The sequence below is a fragment of the Anguilla rostrata genome, chromosome 14, assembly GCF_018555375.3.
Source record: "Anguilla rostrata isolate EN2019 chromosome 14, ASM1855537v3, whole genome shotgun sequence".
NCBI classification, from domain to species: Eukaryota; Metazoa; Chordata; class Actinopteri; order Anguilliformes; family Anguillidae; genus Anguilla; species Anguilla rostrata.
This window is the reverse complement of record NC_057946.1, coordinates 34,062,310-34,081,472: the sequence shown is the minus strand read 5'-3', so window position 1 is coordinate 34,081,472 and position 19,163 is coordinate 34,062,310. Positions and strand designations below refer to the sequence as shown.

The 19,163-nt window shown below is 46.0% G+C and overlaps 1 protein-coding gene across 4 annotated transcripts in view; it reads left to right on the top strand.

Annotated features, from left to right (window-relative positions):
* tln1 (talin 1) overlaps positions 1–19,163 on the top strand; it is a 114,433-nt gene that overhangs the window by 28,528 nt on the left and 66,742 nt on the right. For 2 of the 4 annotated variants that reach the window (XM_064308577.1, XM_064308573.1), the window contains exons 2-3: positions 5,065–5,138; positions 18,730–18,892. In XM_064308577.1, coding sequence (XP_064164647.1) covers positions 18,763–18,892 — 130 coding nt within the window. In that variant the 5' untranslated portion in view covers positions 5,065–5,138; positions 18,730–18,762. Of the gene's footprint in view, positions 1–1,018; positions 1,066–5,064; positions 5,139–18,729; positions 18,893–19,163 lie in introns of those variants that run through there. The other 2 variants (XM_064308574.1, XM_064308575.1) reach the window with 2 other exon arrangements.

The following is a 19,163-nucleotide window of genomic DNA, read 5'->3' as shown; positions in this document are numbered from 1 at the left end:
AAGCTCTATGGCAATGGCTGATCTGTAATGCAATATGCAGTAGCAGTGGAAACCCCTACAGTTAGGGGACAGAAGGAAAGTAGGTTGCGACTATCTGGTGAATCTTTAGAATCTGTGGTGCAGGGCTCTACAGTGCTCTCGTTTGTGGAGCATTTGCTCTTGACAATTAATGTGTGGTATCTGGAAAACTAATTTAGGTTCATCTACTAATTGGGATGCATGAGTGTGCTCCTAAATCTTTGAACTTTGGAGCACATGTGCTCCTTGGGGGGGGGAAATGTTAGCGTAGAGCCCTGTGGTGGCCTGCCTCCTGTCTTATCTGGCGCTGAACTGTGCGTCTGCGGAGGGTGTCGAGCGGTGTTGCTAGGTAATGGCTTGTGCCAGACTGTGGTTTCTGCTATTACTCAAAGCGAGGATGTTCTTTCTGAGAAGGTCTCTGGCTGCAAACGGCGATGATCCGTGCACCGCCCTCGTACCTGCACATGTGCAGACCGCTCTCACGTCCACCGTTTGACAGTTGTGACTGAATACGGAGTCACTCTGTATTCAGAACACCTCTCAGTGTGACTCCGGATTTGGAAGGAGCGCCCAGGGTTGCTGGATGGTACGGTCATAATGGTGTATTCGTAAGAAGCGGTGGGTTGCAGGTTCAAATCCAAGTTGGGGAAACAAACCTAACCCTTGACTCAACCAGAACTGCCCCAATGGACACCCAGCTGTAATAGTAAATGTTTAAAAAACATGCACCATGTCTGCTCAGTCAACATGCACCATGATGTGCTCGTGTCACCAACACCTAAACCGTTATGGCAGTCGAAAAGGCGCTAAGAAAACGCAGCGTTGTCAGCGTTGTGTGAAAGCGCTCTTGCTCTCTACACGTTAGGGGAGGGGGGGGCCGGGGGGAAGGCCGGCTGTAATTACGGCTCCCTTTGGACACTTCCTCTTCTCCGCTAGCTCGGGGTGGGTCACAGAGCACCCGCAGTGTACGAGCTCTACGTCTGAGCTCCAGCGGGATCTGCGCTCTGACGCGGCGAGGCCGACAGGAAGTGCGACCGAAGCGGCGGGGTAAGCGGTGAGCAGCGTCGAGCCAAACCGACGTTACTCTTACTCTGAACTTTAAGACTGAAAAACGTTAGGGCCGTGCTGTTATTTCTGCTTGTGGCCGCTGCAAGCTGCCATACCAATGTCACTTCCTTTATGGCTGATTGTCATATGCCTGTATGTACATTTCTGACTGTGGGGGGCGATAAATGATTGGATTCCGGGGGGAAGTTATCCACATTTCAAGTGAACACAAAGCTCTCAAATAGTGTGACAGTTAGCTTTCTTGTGAGCATTTTCTGTGTTGTGTTCCACACGTAGAGAATGAATAAACCAGGAGTGAAAAGTAGCAAGCATGACTTTAAATATCACTTTTGGTATGCAATCTTTGTGTTTTGTTTTGTATTTATGTTTTTTTTTATAAACTGGACAAGCCCTCCCTTCCTTCTCCGCGAACTCTTAATTGCACAGGATGTGGAGACCCCGGCCGGGGGGGAGAGTCGCGCTCTCTCTCTCTCTCTCTGTGCTCTCTGTCTCTCTCCAGATGGCAAAAATTCCCTTTTATGGCATTCGAGAGCTGTTGAAACAGGAAATGACATCACCGCACGCCGAGGCGGAGCACCAAAGGAGCGTAGCCTCTACTATTCGCTGGCATTCCGGGCCTGGTGACTCGCTGCTGGCCGGGAAAAGAGTCCCGCCACTTAAATCACCTCGACCCGAAACGAAAATAGCGCCGCGCTGCAATCGGAGATGTTATTTCATCTGCGATATATACCGGCTGATTGGCCCGAACCAAAATAAATAGTTTGCCTCTCACCGTTTCAGAGTTGTGCTGTGCGATGTAGGGAAAGTAAACAGGCAGGTCTCCAAACTTGCTTAAAAGCTGAGGAGGTAGTTTAAGGATAGGAGACTGTCACTCGGAAGGACTCATTAAGCAGATGGGCCAGTGTGTGTGTGTCTGTGTTTGTGTACAGGTCTGTGTCTGTACATGTGTGCGAGTGTACACATTCTTGTGTGGATTTGTGTGTGTGTGTGTGTGTGAGAATTCCTGTGTGCTGTTTTTATGCACGTGTGAGTGTTTGTGCGTGTGCGTATATGTTTGTATTTGTGCGCATGCTTGTGCACGCGTGTCTGGATCCGTGTCTATGTGTTTGTGCGTCACTCTCGGGGTCTGGTCGTACGCATATGGAGCCGGTTACGTAGACGCAGTCCCTCCCTGCCGGAACCAGCTGTGGAAGAATCTCCTCTAGCAGGCTGAGCTGGGGGGGGGTGGGGGCGGGGGTGGATGATCCAGGCCAGGTTTCCCAGCATCCCTTCCAGCTCTGCGGAGTGCACACTTTGCGCTATACAAAGTTTTCAGCCTTTATAAGGAGACTCTGGCATTGACTCACGCAGTGACTTTAAGCCTGTCTGTATTTGACTTTTCTTTTTTTTTTAAACATACTCACAGAATCTGCAGGAAATATCTTCAGCTGACAGGCCAGTGAGTCACTGAAGCATATTGATGGCAGCTTGCTATTTTACAGCTTCTGCAGGCGTAGCATGGTGTGAAAAATAGAGCCATTTGTAATGTTGACTGACTGACAGATGTTCGACAAATAATGGAAAATTGCTATTTAATTTCGGTTTAATTTCTGTTGACCTTAAATTGTCTTTCGTGGCAGAGAAATGTATGTGTGTATTTCAGGCAGCAATCGCAAAATAGAATTTAATATGTATATTTTTTCCAGTAATGCGAGACCTAGGCTTGCCTCTGGATGGTTACATTAAGTACAAGGACATTTCAATCTGGAGAAACTTTTATTTATTTATTTGCTTATTAAAACAAAATTAGTTTCAAAGTGTTGCCATCTGTGTTCTGCTGTGGGTGATGTTGTGTGTGAATGAAACGCTCTGGGAGTAGCCTCAGTGCCCGTGCGTGCGATGCAAACGGGTGAGCGAGAACTTAAAGCGCGTCTGTCCTGCCGCTCTTCAAGCGGTCGTAGACCGTGGCCGTTTCTCTGTCACAGCGAGTGTTAACAGCATTCTACTCAGAAGCAGGACTCGAGCTGCAGGACATACACTCGATCCAGAGCAGCAGCAGTGGTGCTGATGCAGATCGGGCCTCGGGGCGGGGGGGGGGGGAACGCTACTGGTCTGCGACTCTCTTCAAACAGTGCATTTAACACGCTTGTGAGAGAATCCGAGCCACTGCTAGATAATGGCCCTTGCGTTGGGGAAGATAAGTGGGGTCACGTCGTGAAGCATAGCTTGCGGGTTGAGGTGCGATTCTCCATTTAGTGCATTCACTGCCTGATCTTTACTTTTTGTTCCATTACTATGGAAACTTATGCGGGCGTGTGGGGGGGGCGGCGCATGTGGGGGGATATATCTCTGATTGAAATGTGTTTGTAATGATCAGCTTTTGGGGCACATGTCTTAAATCATGTATGTGTATGTCATATATGATTTAAACCTTAAAAAAAGATTTAACCTGTGTGTTTTTCTCACTAGTACTTGCAGCCAAATCCTTTTGTTGTATAGGACAGTTTTTGCGTTGTGTATAAGACACGCGTGCACACGTAAACACGCACTCACAGACACACACACACACACACTCACACACTGTCTGCCTAGATTAACCATTGGAAAATTGGTGGCTGTGTCAGTTTCTGCACACAAGGTTGGAGATCTGCCCAGCACACAGGCACAACAAGACTTATCATACTGTCTGCTGTTTGCAACGCTGAGTACTAATCAGCAATCTGCTAATAAAGAACATTCTGCTGTCTCAAACGTTACAGGTGAAAACTGAAACCCCTCGATTCACCACACCACATCAATACAATTTCTTATAATAGAGATTTTATCTGATGAAGACGGCAAAACTGTTGCATTCTTAACTTGAATAAGGCTTTTTTTTTCTAGCAGAGTGATACGTCTCCTTTCAACTCTTCCTGGTGCAGTCTTTTTGTGGCAGAAGCCTGGCCTTACCTTCTTGCAGCACAAATTCTGCCAAATATATATCACAGTATAGTCTTGCTGCGTAGTCATTCTCTTTAGTTTTACCACAACATTATCTCTTATGAACTGCACTGCCAGAACAGCACATTGCTAGTAGTCCTATATAATGTAACTGTCACTTCAAACTGCTGAAAAGGCACCACGTATATATGCATTCCAGTGCCGGGCAGTGCTTTCTGTGACCTGGAGTTAGCCAGACGTTTGTCTTTTCCAGTCCGGAGAGACTGAGGAGTAGAAGGTCGTTTTGCGGGAATAATGAACCCTGCTGTCAGGATGAAGCACAGCCGCATTTGAACAAGCGGTCGTACTGTTTCTCTGAAAAACAGCCTGCTCCCAGCTGGTGGCTAATACGAGCAGTATGAGTGCATGAGTGCTGTTATTGAAATGTGCGTGAATAATGCTTGGGGGCATGAAGCAAGTGTCTGGCTTTATCTAGCGTTCTTATTTTTTATCTTGTTTTGTTCTTGTTCAGGTTCAGTGTGCTTGTATTGTGTAGGCCAAAACAAGAGCATGTCATATAAATAACTGATGAGTTGCGTATATGAGTAATGATCCTGTTCCTACAGAAATGCAAAGGTATTTTTTACATTACATTACATTTATTTGGCAGACGCTTTTATCCAAAGCCACGTACAATAAGTGCATACCAAAGGTCATTTGAACAACTATAAAACACTGGTCCGATAAGGTGCTATACTCATTTTGTAGTTATTCATAGCCATGAACACATTAAGGCCAGTTCACACAGTGAACATTACTCTGACCTAACCTATGCCACGTCAAACTAGGAGGCATTTTTTTAAATCCCGGGTTTTTGTGTATATGTGGCATTTAGTCGTCCTGACTCTAAGTGTTTAGGTTTTTCTTTTAGAAACTGCGTTTGTTCAGATCACTGTATGAGATGTTTGGTCATGGCTGGAACAGTGCTTGTTTGGTCATGGCTGGAACAGTGCTCGTTTGGTTATGGCTGGAACAGTGCCTGTTTGGTCAGGATTGTAATCTTAAACATCTTTTATCCAGGAGTCCAGTGAGGAGACCCCCGAACGTGACATTACGCTGGGAGGACATCTCCCATTGACACAAGTTTCCATCAGGTATGGTTCCCTCTGCTCTATTCTAGTAATAATGATAATTATGATGATGATGTATTTTAGTTTTGACATGTTTTTCTGATTGAAAAATGAGTAGTGATTGCTTGCTAATTGCTCAGCGTCATATGTACCGCCTGAAAGTGAAAACCCAGAGAAAAAGCAGCAGGGCTGTCCTTGAAAGGCTCTGCATGTTTGCTTCCTGTTTGGTCAAAGTCCTAGTGTGACCCCGTTTGAGTGAAGTCCACAGAACTTTCTAGCGTGCGGATACAAAGCACAGGTAGGGGGAAAAAGCAGAGCGTGACATCACCGGATGGCTGGGAGAGCCGCAGGCCGTGATTGGCGATGGCGGCGGATTTAACCGGAGCGATCGGTGCACACACAGGGTCGGTTATCTGTTTTTGGCAGGCTGAGAGGTACGCTGTCTTACAGGACGGGATGGCCAATGCACACCTGACCTCATCATTCCCACTAGCACGTGCAGTCCAGGGCTTTGGTGTCCTGAAGCTAATATTGTTCATTAATGTGCTCCTCTATGGCCCACTCGTTATGAACAGTTAGATTAAGAAACTAACAGGAAAAGCAAAATAAATATTTTAATGTCAAGAAAGCAAAAGATTGACTTTAGTACAGCTGAGCGCGCTGCACGGCTATGACATTTGCCAGGTAAATTGGTGCTCAGTGTGTGAAATCTGGACACAGTGTGCTAATCCAGTCCAGTTGGGTCCTGCTCTCCCACAGGGAGTTCACAATTAAGTGCTCTTTGTCTTCCACGTTTGAGGAGCTGATTGGCTGAGTGTTCAGTGCTTGGTGCAAAGTGGAGGCAAACAGCTGTCTCAAGCAGGAACCTGTGGAAACATGTCGGAAAACCAAAAAACCAGCACTGCCTTCCGTTCTGATCGGTGTCCCCTTCAACAACCGCCTGCCTTTTCTCTCCTTATGGGTGTTGAGTTGCTCATTTTGCAATATTTTGGACATGGGAAGGGCAGGACAGTGGAGTTTGGGGAAAGGGGGGGGTGTCCTCTCATTGTTCCCCTGCTTTTGATTGGCCACTCCCCTGCGAGTTCCCCAAACGCGTAACGTCCCTTCCTGTTCGGTGGAGAAATCCGTCACGCGAAGACATCACAAAAGCAGGCCCGGTCGAACAACAAAGCAAAGGTCGCCGCGAGGTCGCGCTGGGCGGCACGTTCTGGAACGTGTTTACTCTGGGCTTTTGAGTAATCCACTCTGACAGGGTACAGGATTTCCAAAAGGTGCTTTTAATCCTTTGATTAGGCTGAGAAAAGCATTTACACAGGGTGACAGGTGTCTGACTACTGTGAGACATGAACCAAATATCCGACATACATCCACATATGTGACTGTATAAGTCCACCGAAGGGTCATGCAGAATTCAGTCAAGGTCTGCTGAATAGTTTTTCTCCCACCCTTGCCTAAGCACCTCTCACTGTTACGACCAATCCTGACAAATATCGGCACAGTCCTCCCCTTCCATTTGCAGTGACACGATGGCTTTATGTTCTGATCCAGAGTTTTCTCTCCTGAGATATTTTATGGTAAATCTCTCCATTTTTGTGTACAGTTACCCTTAAAAGGGGCTCGTTTGAACTCAGAATTTCCCTCTCTGTGTATCGCTGGACAGTCGGCTTCAGTGTCCAAGACATTGTTAAAATAATATGGCCGTGAGTATGGCTCCCTTGTTGGACTCATAACCTTACGGTACGGAGCCTGATCAGGCGGGCGCTCGGATGTGGGAGGAGCTCCGAAGCAGCGTCAGGTTCGTCTTGCGATGAGTAATGGTCTCGTGTACGTGATCTCTCATGGGAAACAGGAAACCGTCTCGCACACTCTGACTTTGCAGATGCACTGTGAGTGTCTGGGGTTGAGACCACACAATACCAGAGGAATTCATATTTTTAAAAATATTTTAAAGAATATAAAAATTCTTTTTACAAATATTTTAAAGAATACAAGCTGTTCTGAATGTGTTTTCATTCAGCATGCACTGAGATCACCATAAATACCGAAAACATGGGGATTCACGGTGGGAATTTATAATGCATGTAATTGCAGTTTTATTTGTGAGAGCTGCTGCTAACAGGAATGCTAATGAACTGCGTCATATTGGGGAGCGATTATCCTCCTCCCTTATCCAGCAAACAAATTATCCAGCGTATCAGCTCCTTTGGCTCTTTTCTTCCTCTGCTTTTTACTTCAGTCCATGTTCCGGGTTTTACTCAGTGCAGTTGTCCAGCTAACTCAGTAATCCTGGGGGGTATTTCACAAAGCAAGATTGCTGAGTAAAAACCAGAACAGCTATTTTTACTTCAGTCCATGTTCCAGATTTGGACAACAATGCATATACAATTGGATGAATTTATGAGCATCGCAGCATGCACTGGGTCATGTGCGTAAATGCTGGACAGGCCTGGTTGCCGATAAGTGTGGCTTGCGTGGTTACAAGGGGAGACCTTTTGGGGAGCTTTTGGCTGGAGTTTCAGCCACTGAGCAGCTCAGTGCCCTGCTGTCGCACAATAACGTCGTATTAGGCGACATCAACATGGAGGTCTGAGAGAAGGACACGATCAGCAGTGGGCGGAGGCTCACACATTTCAGGACTCAGATGTCATTTCAGACTGAGATGTCCGGGCAGCAATGCAAAGCAAAAAGCCCTACAGGTGAGAAACTACAGGCCTGTCAGCTGCAAAGACGGTGGCAGCACCATTAAAAAGTATTGTGGCCCAGCACCCTATTAAGTGACTCTGTGGTGAAGCCTTGCAGTTGATCTATTTATTTATTTTTTGCTCGCGGCTGTCCGATGGCATGATTGGACGTACAGGGCGCTGTCAGTGCCGTAGTGAAGCCATGGGCAGGGCTGGCAGTTGTTTACTGTGGCCTGGCTAACAGGCGTGTGGAGATCACCGCGTGTGGAGATCACCGCGTGTGGAGATCACCGCGTGTGGAGATGACCGCGTGTGGAGATCACCGCGTGTGGAGATCACCGCGTGTGGAGATCACTGCGTGTGAGGCGCGGGAAAGCGGAACGCCTTTTCAGCCTGCCGCCGAAGAGAGTAAAAATAGTGGCGACACGACACGGACAACCCCCCCAATCCCCCCCCCCCACGCACCGCGTGCCTGCAAAATGGCCCTCGTGTCGGTCCGAAACAGCACCTGTGTTCCGTTCTGGATTTTCCATTCCGTTTCGTTGGGGTTCGTGCTTTCTTGCGCTCTTTTTTCTTGGAAGTTTGCGTTGTAAGGACGTTTTTTGTGTGCCTGTGTTCATCGGGAGCTTTCTGCAGGAGGGCGGCCGCATTCACTGAGCGGGGCCTGAGGTCGCTGACCCCCCCCCACCCCTCCCCCTGGAGCAGGATCCTTCCTTTTCCGGGCCGGTGCAAGGCCAGCGCTGGGCCTATTTATACCCCCCCCCCCCCCCCCCGCACAGCCGCTCATTGTCTCCAGGGACTGGGGGGGAGGGGGGGGGAAGGAAAAGCCAGTGCATCTTTAAAACATATCAGCGCTCCTCCACCCGCAAGGACCGATAAGCGAACCCGAGACCGTAGTAACGATCGCTGCCAACCGTGTTTTTGGAAGAGGCGCGGTTGTACGCACGTTCCCCCTTTTTCCCCAAAGGGCTCCGTGTGGCGCAGGAGAGAGGAGTCGGGGGGGGGGGGACAGCTAGCGCTAATCTTACAGAGGAATACGCATGCAGAACTTAGCTTTGTAGGGGTGTAAAACACCCCCGTTTGTGAGGGTATTATAATTGCGTGGCTGTGGATTAACGCATATGCAGCAAACTGATAGGCCGTGTTACACATTCTCATTAAGATTTAATTGCAGATTCTCTGCTTAAATGAACTCTGCTGGATTTTTACTTTTTTAGACATGCCTTGAGGTGTTTCTCTTAGTAAAGTCATTCTTTTTGATGTCAGCCAGAGGCGATGTTATTATCTTGCATTTATGACATCAGTGGGTGATTTGATAACTTGGAAAATTAGACGGTACCATTTAATTGGATTAATTTTTCAGAAAGTTAATTTTAAAAAGCCGCATGGGCATGAGATCTGGTTGGCTGTAGATTTTGTTCATAAGGCAGCAGCTGTGTTGCTGACGTAATGCAGTCATTTCTTCGTGCGTCCTTCCAAGCATTTCCCTGGGCTTGTTTTGTTTGGGGAAAACAATTGTAGGTGTTCCTGAAGGCTCAGCATAGCTTCCCAGAAGCATGTCTAATCTTTTTGCCATGTCCAGGGTGATAGTGGCCAGAGAGATGTTGAATTTTAAAAAGCCGTTATTCCAACGTGTGCGGGATTATTTACTGACTGAGTATATCATACGCCAGCGCAAGCTAATAAAGAAAACACAGTTCTACATGCATGCTTAAATTTGTAAACACAGTGAAACATTTCTTTCAACATATTTCAGTATCACTGAAGTCAGTATGACTTCACCCCACATACGTCAGTTCCGACTTCTCTTCCTCACTAGCATAGCAACCAGCCACCTGTTTTCTGTCTTATTTTGAACTCTTCAATATTACTTCAGTTAATTTGTAAAGATGCAAACATATTTGTGTAAAATCATCATCCAGGGAGGAGAGGGCAGAATGGGCAAGAGAGGGAGAGAGAGAGGGAGAGGGAGAGAGGAGTTTCCCTTTGGGTGCAGGAAGGAAGAGTGACATTGGTGACACTGGAGCTGGGACTGAAATGAATCGTTCAAAAAGACTTCCGCTCTTAGTCTGAACTTCTCTACCGCTGACCACACAAGCCCGAAGGGTATTCCCGTAAATTACTGCGAACCAAAGACTTCAGCAGACATGAAATTAAAACAGACATCACAAAGCGGAACTAGATCTAATCTGTAAGGAAGTTTGGAAGTTTTTGATATTGAACTTGAATAAATAAAAATGAAAGTAACTGCAACCTGTTAGCCCGGTGTATATTTTTGGACAGGAACTTCACCCAGCTGTCCAAAGACAAGCCTTAAACCAAAGCTTTATTTATAAAACATTATTATTGTTCTGGTATCGTCTATTAATCCTATAGTAAACCACATTGCTCTTAATGCAAGAGGGAGGATTCTTTAGTTTTGTTTTCTATTGGTTATTGACTTGTTGAGCAGTTCACCTGTCTTCCAAATTTAGCTTAATCCCAGGCAAATTTAACCATGTCCACTGCTTTCATTCTGCTCATTCAAGGCAGACCCCTGAGTGAAGCCTGCTTATTTGCCATTTTAAAATAAGATATCCAGCCAAGCTGGGTTAGCGGTCAGCTGGGTGGAAGTTTGGTTGCGAATGCATGAGCAACGTAAACGACTATTTAGCACATGCTCATGTCCATAACAAATGAAACAGCCCTGTGTAAAATCCATGTATACAGTTGGACATTTACTGAAGCCATCCCCCTTTTGGGAATCAAACCTGCAAACTCTCAGTTAAAAGCAAAGTTCCCTAATCATTGTACTGCACTACCTCAATATCAGAGTGCTTAAGAACCTTTTGAATGCTTTTTTGCATTTTTAGTTTTGTTTTGTTTTTGTTTTGAATTAAATACTAGTTTTCAGTGTTTTCCTGAGAAAGCTAGTATTTAATTCAAAACAGGCAAAAAACAAAAACAAAAAAAGCATTGAAAACATTTAGTTGTAATGGGTAGGATCACAGATGTATGTATTGATTGGATGCACACAGATCAGTGTAGAGCAGATTGGGCAATTGATCTCCTTGCGCTTTCTTATCAGTGCACCTCCTCCTGAGTATATGGAATGCTGGAATGCGATCCTGTGTGATGCGGAAAGCAAATCCAGTGTATTGATCCACCCTGCCTCAGCCCCACGCTAGTACAACATATGACTGCTGTGAGTCAGTCCTTAAGTCACAGTCCTCGTGTCGTTTAAAACGTGTATCCTCTCCAGACCTGGGTCAAATACGTGTTTGTTTTGGATTCAAGTACTTTTCTACGCTTGACTGATCTTGTCTGGTGTATTGGAACCAATAAAATACTCTCAAAAACTGCAAACCCCGCCTTCTGGTCCTATTGGCTGGCTCAGTTACACCAGGCAAGATCAGTAGAGCACAGAAAAGTATTTGAATCCAAAACAACTGCATATCTGACCCATGTCTGATCCCCTCCTGCGTGCGTCTGCACGTGCTCAGAGAAGGCCACGGTTGTGAGCGGCCCGGCGGGTGTCGGCAGAAGAATGTCCTGAGGAATTTCTCCCGCCGAGAAAGCCCCCGCGTTAACATGTCGCGCCGGGTGAGCGATGGGCAGAGCGGCGGTTCGGCGTTAGCCGTGCGGTTCTGCGCGCCGCACGCTGTTATATGGGCGTCAGTGTAGTGTAATGGGTAAGGAGCTGGCCTTGTAACCTAAAGGTCACAGGTTTGATTTGATTCCCGGTTAGGACACTGCCGTTGTACCCTTGAGCAAGGTACTTAACCTGAATTGCTTCAGTACATATCCGGCTGTATAAATGGATGCAATGCAAATGCTATGTAAAAAAAGTTGTGTAAGTCGCTCTGCATAAGAGCGTCTGCTAAATGCCTGTAATGTAATATTTTGGCTACAGTTTTGCTGTGCCCTGGAAGTTAATCACTCTGATATACATCTCTGCTCCTGGGTCAGGCTGTAGTGCTTTCGGAAGGTTTTCTCATAGCTCCGCGGGCCCTCTTTGCGATCTCAGTATTTGTCCTCCTCGGGCTGTTGGAAATCTTTCATTAACTTTATTTAATTGGGGTTCACTCAACTCGGAAATTTCGCAACCTCTCCGTCTCCCAAGAGCCGAACAGCCGAATTTCAAATGACCAGATTTCCTTCTTTATGTGGCATTTGGAAGCGTAGTGTTGCTCTTGTAACCTTTTGGGGTGGGTGGGGGGTTTCCTTTGAGGAACGGTATGTTAAAAACTTATGCAGTTTTTCGATAACTGGGTAATCTCAGCAGGCGATGAAATGCAGGCTCTGGGGTGTTTGTCATACTGAAATTTTGCCAAAGTGGGAGAGGGAGACATCAAACAAAATATGAGTGGGAATGGGGAAAGTGAAAAAGTGCAATATTACAGACTGAAATGATATGTGGAAGGCAGTATTTTTATTATTCATTGTTTTGTCCCATGTGATGTTCATAATGTCATAAACATATCAGGTGGGATGAAGAGCTTCATCCTGGATAGACTGCCATCTAACTGTAAACACAAACACCCACACACAAACACGTACACATGCGTGCAAGTGCTTGCACACACACACATACATGCCCACAAACTCACATGCTCAACAAATAAGTCAACATGCACACAAACGCAAATGCCTACATTACTCTTGCAAACACATACTGTACACACACCCACATGCAGAAACACACCTCTAGGCACAAGCACGCATGCATGGTCATGTACACAAATACACATACGCCACACGTCCACGTTTATATCCATCTTCCTCATTGAAATGGCCAGAACTCCTCCTTTGTGTGATTAATGGGGGTGTTTATTGGTCTATCCCGATGAGAGGTTGGTACATAGCCCCAGGATTTGAGAAAAAAAAGATTCTTCATTTTTTGGGGCAGGTTGATACAGGATCTGGATTTCAAAATGCTGTTTGAATAAAAGACGCTGTGAACCTGATGTTCACCTATGCTGGAAGAAGCTGTGCATTTTATTAAAAGCTGTGCGGCGATTATAGACAGATCCTTGCCTGGCTGCTGGGAACAGCTGTGTGTGTGTGCGTGTGTGTGTACATGCTTGTGTGTGTGTGGGTGTGCATGTGCCTGTGCATGTGTGCATAAATATGTGTTGTGTGTTGTGTGTGCACATGTTACAGCACACAGGTTTAACAGGACTGGAAGTAAAGTCCTGGACTGGTTCTTGTCATATTTACGACTGTTTGTCATCATAAAAACCACTGTGTGAATGAGTTAACTGAACAGTTGCCTACTAAACCCTACTGACACTATAAATGCATGTGCATTTGTAAGCAGCATTGCATTTTAAGGAGCTCATAAACTTTGTACTGAGCAGTTTTGTTTTTACATTTTAGGCTACAATGTAAACCGTTATTTGGAGGGCGTTTACATAATCTTGTACAGTGTTGGCAAGCGGCCATTTTGATGCTGGTGTGCATGGTCTGGCTTCAGTTAAGAAGATAAGAACATTCTAATCACATATTTGTTATCTCACACCTTAAAGGGTTAATTCATCCCCCCATCTCTGTCATTGGCGACATCCACGTAACATGAAACTTTTTAATGGCAACGTAACTGTTATGGTTTGTTGTACTTTTCAGATTCAGAAACCCGCAAGGTCACCCGGTCTTCTCTTATCTAGTTTTTTTACCCTCATCAGACCTCGTATCTGCGCACTCTCAGCACTGAGTGATCGCTTATAACATCAGCAGTGTTTAAATGTAGCCATAGCAACATCTTTTTCATAATTGGTTTTCACAGGAAACACGGTGTAGTTTATTTTCAGCTGTCACTGGGCAATTATTTCTGTATGTCTAACGGCCTCCTCTGATTAAACTTTAAAGGTGCATCACACCTTAAGGAACTTTTTAAAGTTCTGCAAAAATGAAGACAAGTTCATTTTTGAAGATATGAAATCATCTAATTCCACCAAATAAATTGCATTTAATTTATTAAATTAATATTAAATATCAGCTGAACACAATGCATTGTGTTAATGTCCTGAGGGATGTTAAGTTCATGCATATAATTGGAGGGGAGCAGCGATGTAAAGATTCTTTCATTCCGTCCCTTTGCCTTGACTGTGAGAGACCCCTTTTTTCCAACGGTGCAAGCTTACCCAGAAGAACACTGTCTCCAACACTGCAGCTAAGCTAGGGGACATCCCCCACCACCCCCAAATATAGACCCCGGGACTGTGCCTCTGGAATGCTGCCAGACCCCCCACAGTGAGGCTCTGCCAACTGGTCTTCCTTAGGGTCCCGGAAGGGAAATTTTGGGTTGGGTCACGCTGGGCGGGCACAGGGGACTCGTAGTGTGAAGGCCCAGTAGAACAGTTAGGATGCCGCTGTTATACGACTCAGGACTTCGTGTCAGTGTTGGAGTCAGTTCCTTTTCAGTTCAGCTCAATTCAGGAAATAAATAAAAGTTAGAAAAATCCTGACGGGCATTTTTCATTTCACGCATTGAACGTCTGTTCATTTCCTGCATTGACTTGATTGAATGTATTCCCTTTCAGTGAAAGTCAATGCAGGAAGTAGACGTTCAGTTCATGGAATTGGAAGAATCCCCATAAACTGAATGAATCAATATGGAATCAACCCTGACCTTGAAATATAGTGCAATGCAAACCAGTACAGTCCACTGCAGTTCTATAAATACAGTCCTCCTGTCCCATTTCAGTGTCTTTCTTGGAAGCCTTTTAAAATGTAATATTTTTCCACAATATCTTTCTATCTTCTATCAGAAATGACTTATCTAATCGTTTAGCCATGTCTCTGAATGTCTCTCCCATAGAGAGTCAAAGTTTTTAAAATGCATTTTGAAAGACATTTTTACACATGCCTGACTTGGTGTGTGCTGTCACTTTGTCAAGGAAACGTAGGACGTAAAAAATAAATGGTGATGCATCACATATTTACAATGCCAGTCATCTGTGACTCGGTCATTAGTTGTGATTTACGAGCCCCATTTTGGTTATTTAATATTCTGGAGGTTTTTGACAGGTGAAGGACGGTAAGCTCTTTGGTGGATCTCTGTCCATGGGCCATAAATACCGTTTGATAAAAGCAGATGGAATGCAGCTACGTTCACTGCGTGGTTGAAGTAGAAGAATTCGTTCCAGTCCTGTGGTCGTGTAAGAGGTTAAATTTGAATCAGCTTTGCATCTCCATGAGCTAAACACAGTTGTCTGCTTTTCAGCAGTGCACTACCAGGAAATCCCCTTTTCAAGTTATTCATGAGAAAAAAATCTTTTCTTGTTTCTTGTTTGTTTCTTGTATGCGCACTTACCAACTGTGGTGTTCACAGAAAACACATTTCAAAATTAATATTTCTCTCCATTCCGTAAGTCAGTTCTTCTCCATAGAGCGAACTGGAAAGAGGCAATTGATTTCCGAAAATGTCTGTCTGAATTTGGTATTACTGACTTTGTTGTGACTGACACTATATGACGTATTACTGACATCTGTGCTTGGCGGATGACACTTATCCATGGTGATTTGCATTGGTACCGTTGGATATTTCACAGTGACCTTTTCAAATCCGTTAATTCATTCAGGTGAATTGAAGTATAGTTTTTGAATTTGGAGAAATGTACTGACGTCACGGCACAGATGCACTTTGATCGGTTTCCCTACTCGGGGTCTTTCCTCCTGGGGTGTAAATAAGTGGGAGGTGACATCAGCACTGCCCACCATTGCCCAAGAGGCCCTGCTCCCTGGGTGTAAATAGGTGGGAGGTGACATCAGCACTGCCCACCATTACCCAAGAGGCCTTGCTCCCTGGGTGTAAATAGGTGGGAGGTGACATCAGCACTGCCCACCATTACCCAAGAGGCCCTGCTCCCTGGGTGTAAATAGGTGGGAGGTGACATCAGCACTGCCCACCATTACCCAAGAGGCCAGGCTGCAAGGCCAAGGCGGGCCCCTACAGTTACAGAGGTTAACGGCCACCTCTGGTCAGGGACTGAGTCACCAGCTCACTAAGACTCGGGTTCCATGTACATTTGAAGCACAAATATTGAATTTAAGTTAATGTATTGGGTAACACAAAATGTATTATTTGCAAATGATGAAACCCAACCAATATATATATATATGTGTATATTTTTCAAACACTTAATTCCTGGTCATGGTTCACTTAGTTTAGTCGTTTCATAACAAGCATTCCGTCTTTTTTTATACTGTTGACATCTCTCGCTGAGGACCGCGGTAAATTTTGAAGGGAATGTTCCAGAGTGCTGCGGCACTTGATGTTGTCCAGCTTTGAGGGAGGGAGCCAGAGTTACGGGCGGACAGGGGGCATGGCTGGAGTGGTCTGGAGCATGGGGTTCCCAAGCACATAACGTCCACAAAACACTTAACGAGCGACTCCATTTTCAGCAAAACCACCCCCAACTCCCACACACACAAGCGCACGCAATCATGCACACACACACACACACACACACACACGCGCTCACACATGTACACATGCTCAGGCACACACACACGCACGAAAACGCCTACACATGCACACACACATACGTACACATACACACACACATGCACTCACACATGTACACATGCTCAGACACACACACACACACACAAACAAACCCACACACATTTTTCTAAAATTTGGCTCATATATGCTCTCAGATAATGCACTAGAATGTACAGTACATGCTTGCACACTGTCCAGGGGAGTGTTTAGTTTGATTGGTGAGAGGGTCCGTGGAAGGTGTAAAACGTGTGTTCTTCGCGAGCGATGTGGGTCTGGAGAGCTGTCCCGTTGGAGAACAGCTCGCCGCTGGAGGACCTCTCCTCCGCGGTCACAGAGGAGCCTCTCAGCGCTTTTGGAGACGTTGATTAATATCCCGCGGCGATTGCGTTCCCGTCCCGCCGCTGGACGTCGCCAGGCAACTGTGACCCTGGAACGTGTACCCCCCCCCCAATTCTGGTGACAGGGGCTATCCTTCATTCTCTGAACATTCAGCAGCGCACGACAGTTGTTAAGGGGAACTGTTTTCTACTTGTCCCGTGTTAGCTATTCTCTGTGGAAATCATGGACAACAGTGTTTTTGTAAATATTTATTGGACATATTTGAAAAAGCAGAGTTCGTTTGGACACTGCACATACAAGCCTGCTAGATTAGGCAAGTTTTTCCCTTCAGTCTGTTTCTCATTGTGTTTATTTTTTAACTGATCATTGCGAGTAATTAAGAGAACTGTGTCAGTCTGTTAAGGTGCTTTTTCTGTGCGTGGATGGGGCCCCTGTGGTCCCAGAGTGTGCCATTGCTGACGGTGGCAATGGGTGCTGAAGGATAATGAGGCTTCCTCAAACTGGAGAAAAAGCATCAAACAGACAGAACACTATCAGCAGTTGAAATCGTTCGTGTGACCTCAACGTCTTGGGAACCCAGTGGGCCATGTCTATTCAGGCTATCTTTAGAAGGGTTCAGTTCTGTGTTCTGAGGCTAATTTCACAATGCTGTCCATTCTCAAGACTGGGTTCCTTATTTCAGCTCCTGTCCCACAGACAAGGGTAATTCCCACTCGGTGGTGGTGGGGTGGTAGGGGGGCGGGGCGGGGGGGTGGGATCAGCATGTGGGTCAGCATGTACGCCTGCTGGGGATCCCATTCTCCCTCCAGGAAAAGAGGCCTTATGGAGCCATTTCAAAAAGCCAAAAATCCCCCCTGTCCCCCCTGCTCTTTAAAAGCAGAGAGGCCGAGTGAGGCCCATTGAAATAACTCTTGTATCCCCGCTTCCTATAGAGAAGCCCTGTTGGAAAGCTCCCTGCCCTCTCCCCTTCAGCCACAGAGAGAGGCCTCGCGAGAGAGCTGCCTTGCTCTCCTTTGGTGCGCCGCTGTATTAGCGGGACTAGCTGCCGTCCTGCCCTCTTGTGTAGCGCTTTGGCATAGCCTTCTGGAAGTCACCACCTGAATTGTGCTTGTGGCGTGGGCTCCCAGTTTGCTGTGGTGCTCGGATACCGCAGAGTTGGCGTAAATTGATAAACATTTGTGCATGCTGTTAATTGACTGTAGCTGTAGTAAAAAAAAAAATGCATGCTGGGATAGGCTCCAGCATCCCCCGCAACCCTGCCCAGGATGAGCGGGTGTAGATAATGGATGAATGGATGTAGCGAAAAGGCTTTTAGGAAGAAAAAAAAAAAAAACTTTCCATAATATATGTTGAAATCTTGTCTGTGTGTCTCGGTTTCAGAGAAACCAAAAACTGCTAAGAAAAGAGTTTATGCCACTTCCCTCGAAAGCTGGCTGCTTCATGGTTAGACGCAGGCAAGCTGTCATGCAGGAGGTGTTTATCCTCCTTCCTTAGCTCTCATCATACCCCAGAACTGATCTGCTGGTCCAGATTAAACATCCTTCTCCAGTACAGAGAAACAAGTACAGCTAGTTTCCGTGGGTGCTTTTGCGGTGTTTTATTTTATTGAATTGTTTCATGGAGAATGTTTCTTTCCGTTCAGCCTTGGGATATCAGTTTGACCTTCTGTGTTGTTTCAGTGTGGGATTGTCTCCTGTGCAGCAGGGTCTGATTCTAGGCTGTAATATGTCTTATATAGAGGAGTTGTTATTACATCAGACTGTGTCCTGCTATTGGTTTGTGTATTTGTTTGTAAATCTACATATGCATGTGTGTGTATGTGTATTTTCCAATGTGTTTATGCATATACATATGCATATGTATGTGTGTGTATGTGTGTGGATGCATGTGGGTGTGTGTATTTGTCTGTGTGTTTGTGTATATGCATATGCATATGTGTGTGTGTGTGTGTGCGCGTGCATGTTATATTTATTTTAGTTGACACCCAACTAAAAAGTTTGCACCGTACAGCTACCAGACCAAAACTGGGGTGCCCCAGCGTGGGCCCTCAGGGTGGTCTGACACAGTGAAGCAGGATCATGTGGGTATCCCTCTCCCCCCACCCCAGGTGCAGTAACTAAGCAGACCGAGAGAGGCAGTCATGGTGGCCCTGTCGCTGAAGATCGGCGTGGGGAACGTGGTGAAGACCATGCAGTTTGAACCCTCCACCCAGGTGTACGACGCCTGTCGTATCATCAGGGAGAGGGTCCCCGAGGCGCAGCTGGGCCAGCGTGAGTACCCCCCCCCCCCCCCACCCTCCATCACCCAAACGGACCCCGTGTGTCTGTAATCATGGAGTTCTCAGTGTCACCCATCAACAAAACATCACCAGAATAAGTCCCCTGCATTCGGGATCTCAAGTGTCTGCTGGTTTAAGTACTTATTTTAAGGCACTTTATTTAAGTCAGTGATGGTGTAAAAGGTCCACCCACCTAAGCCTTTTCTAAGGCTTAAATGTGACACTGATCGAAAGAAAAAGTGTGATATCCCTGTACACAGTGT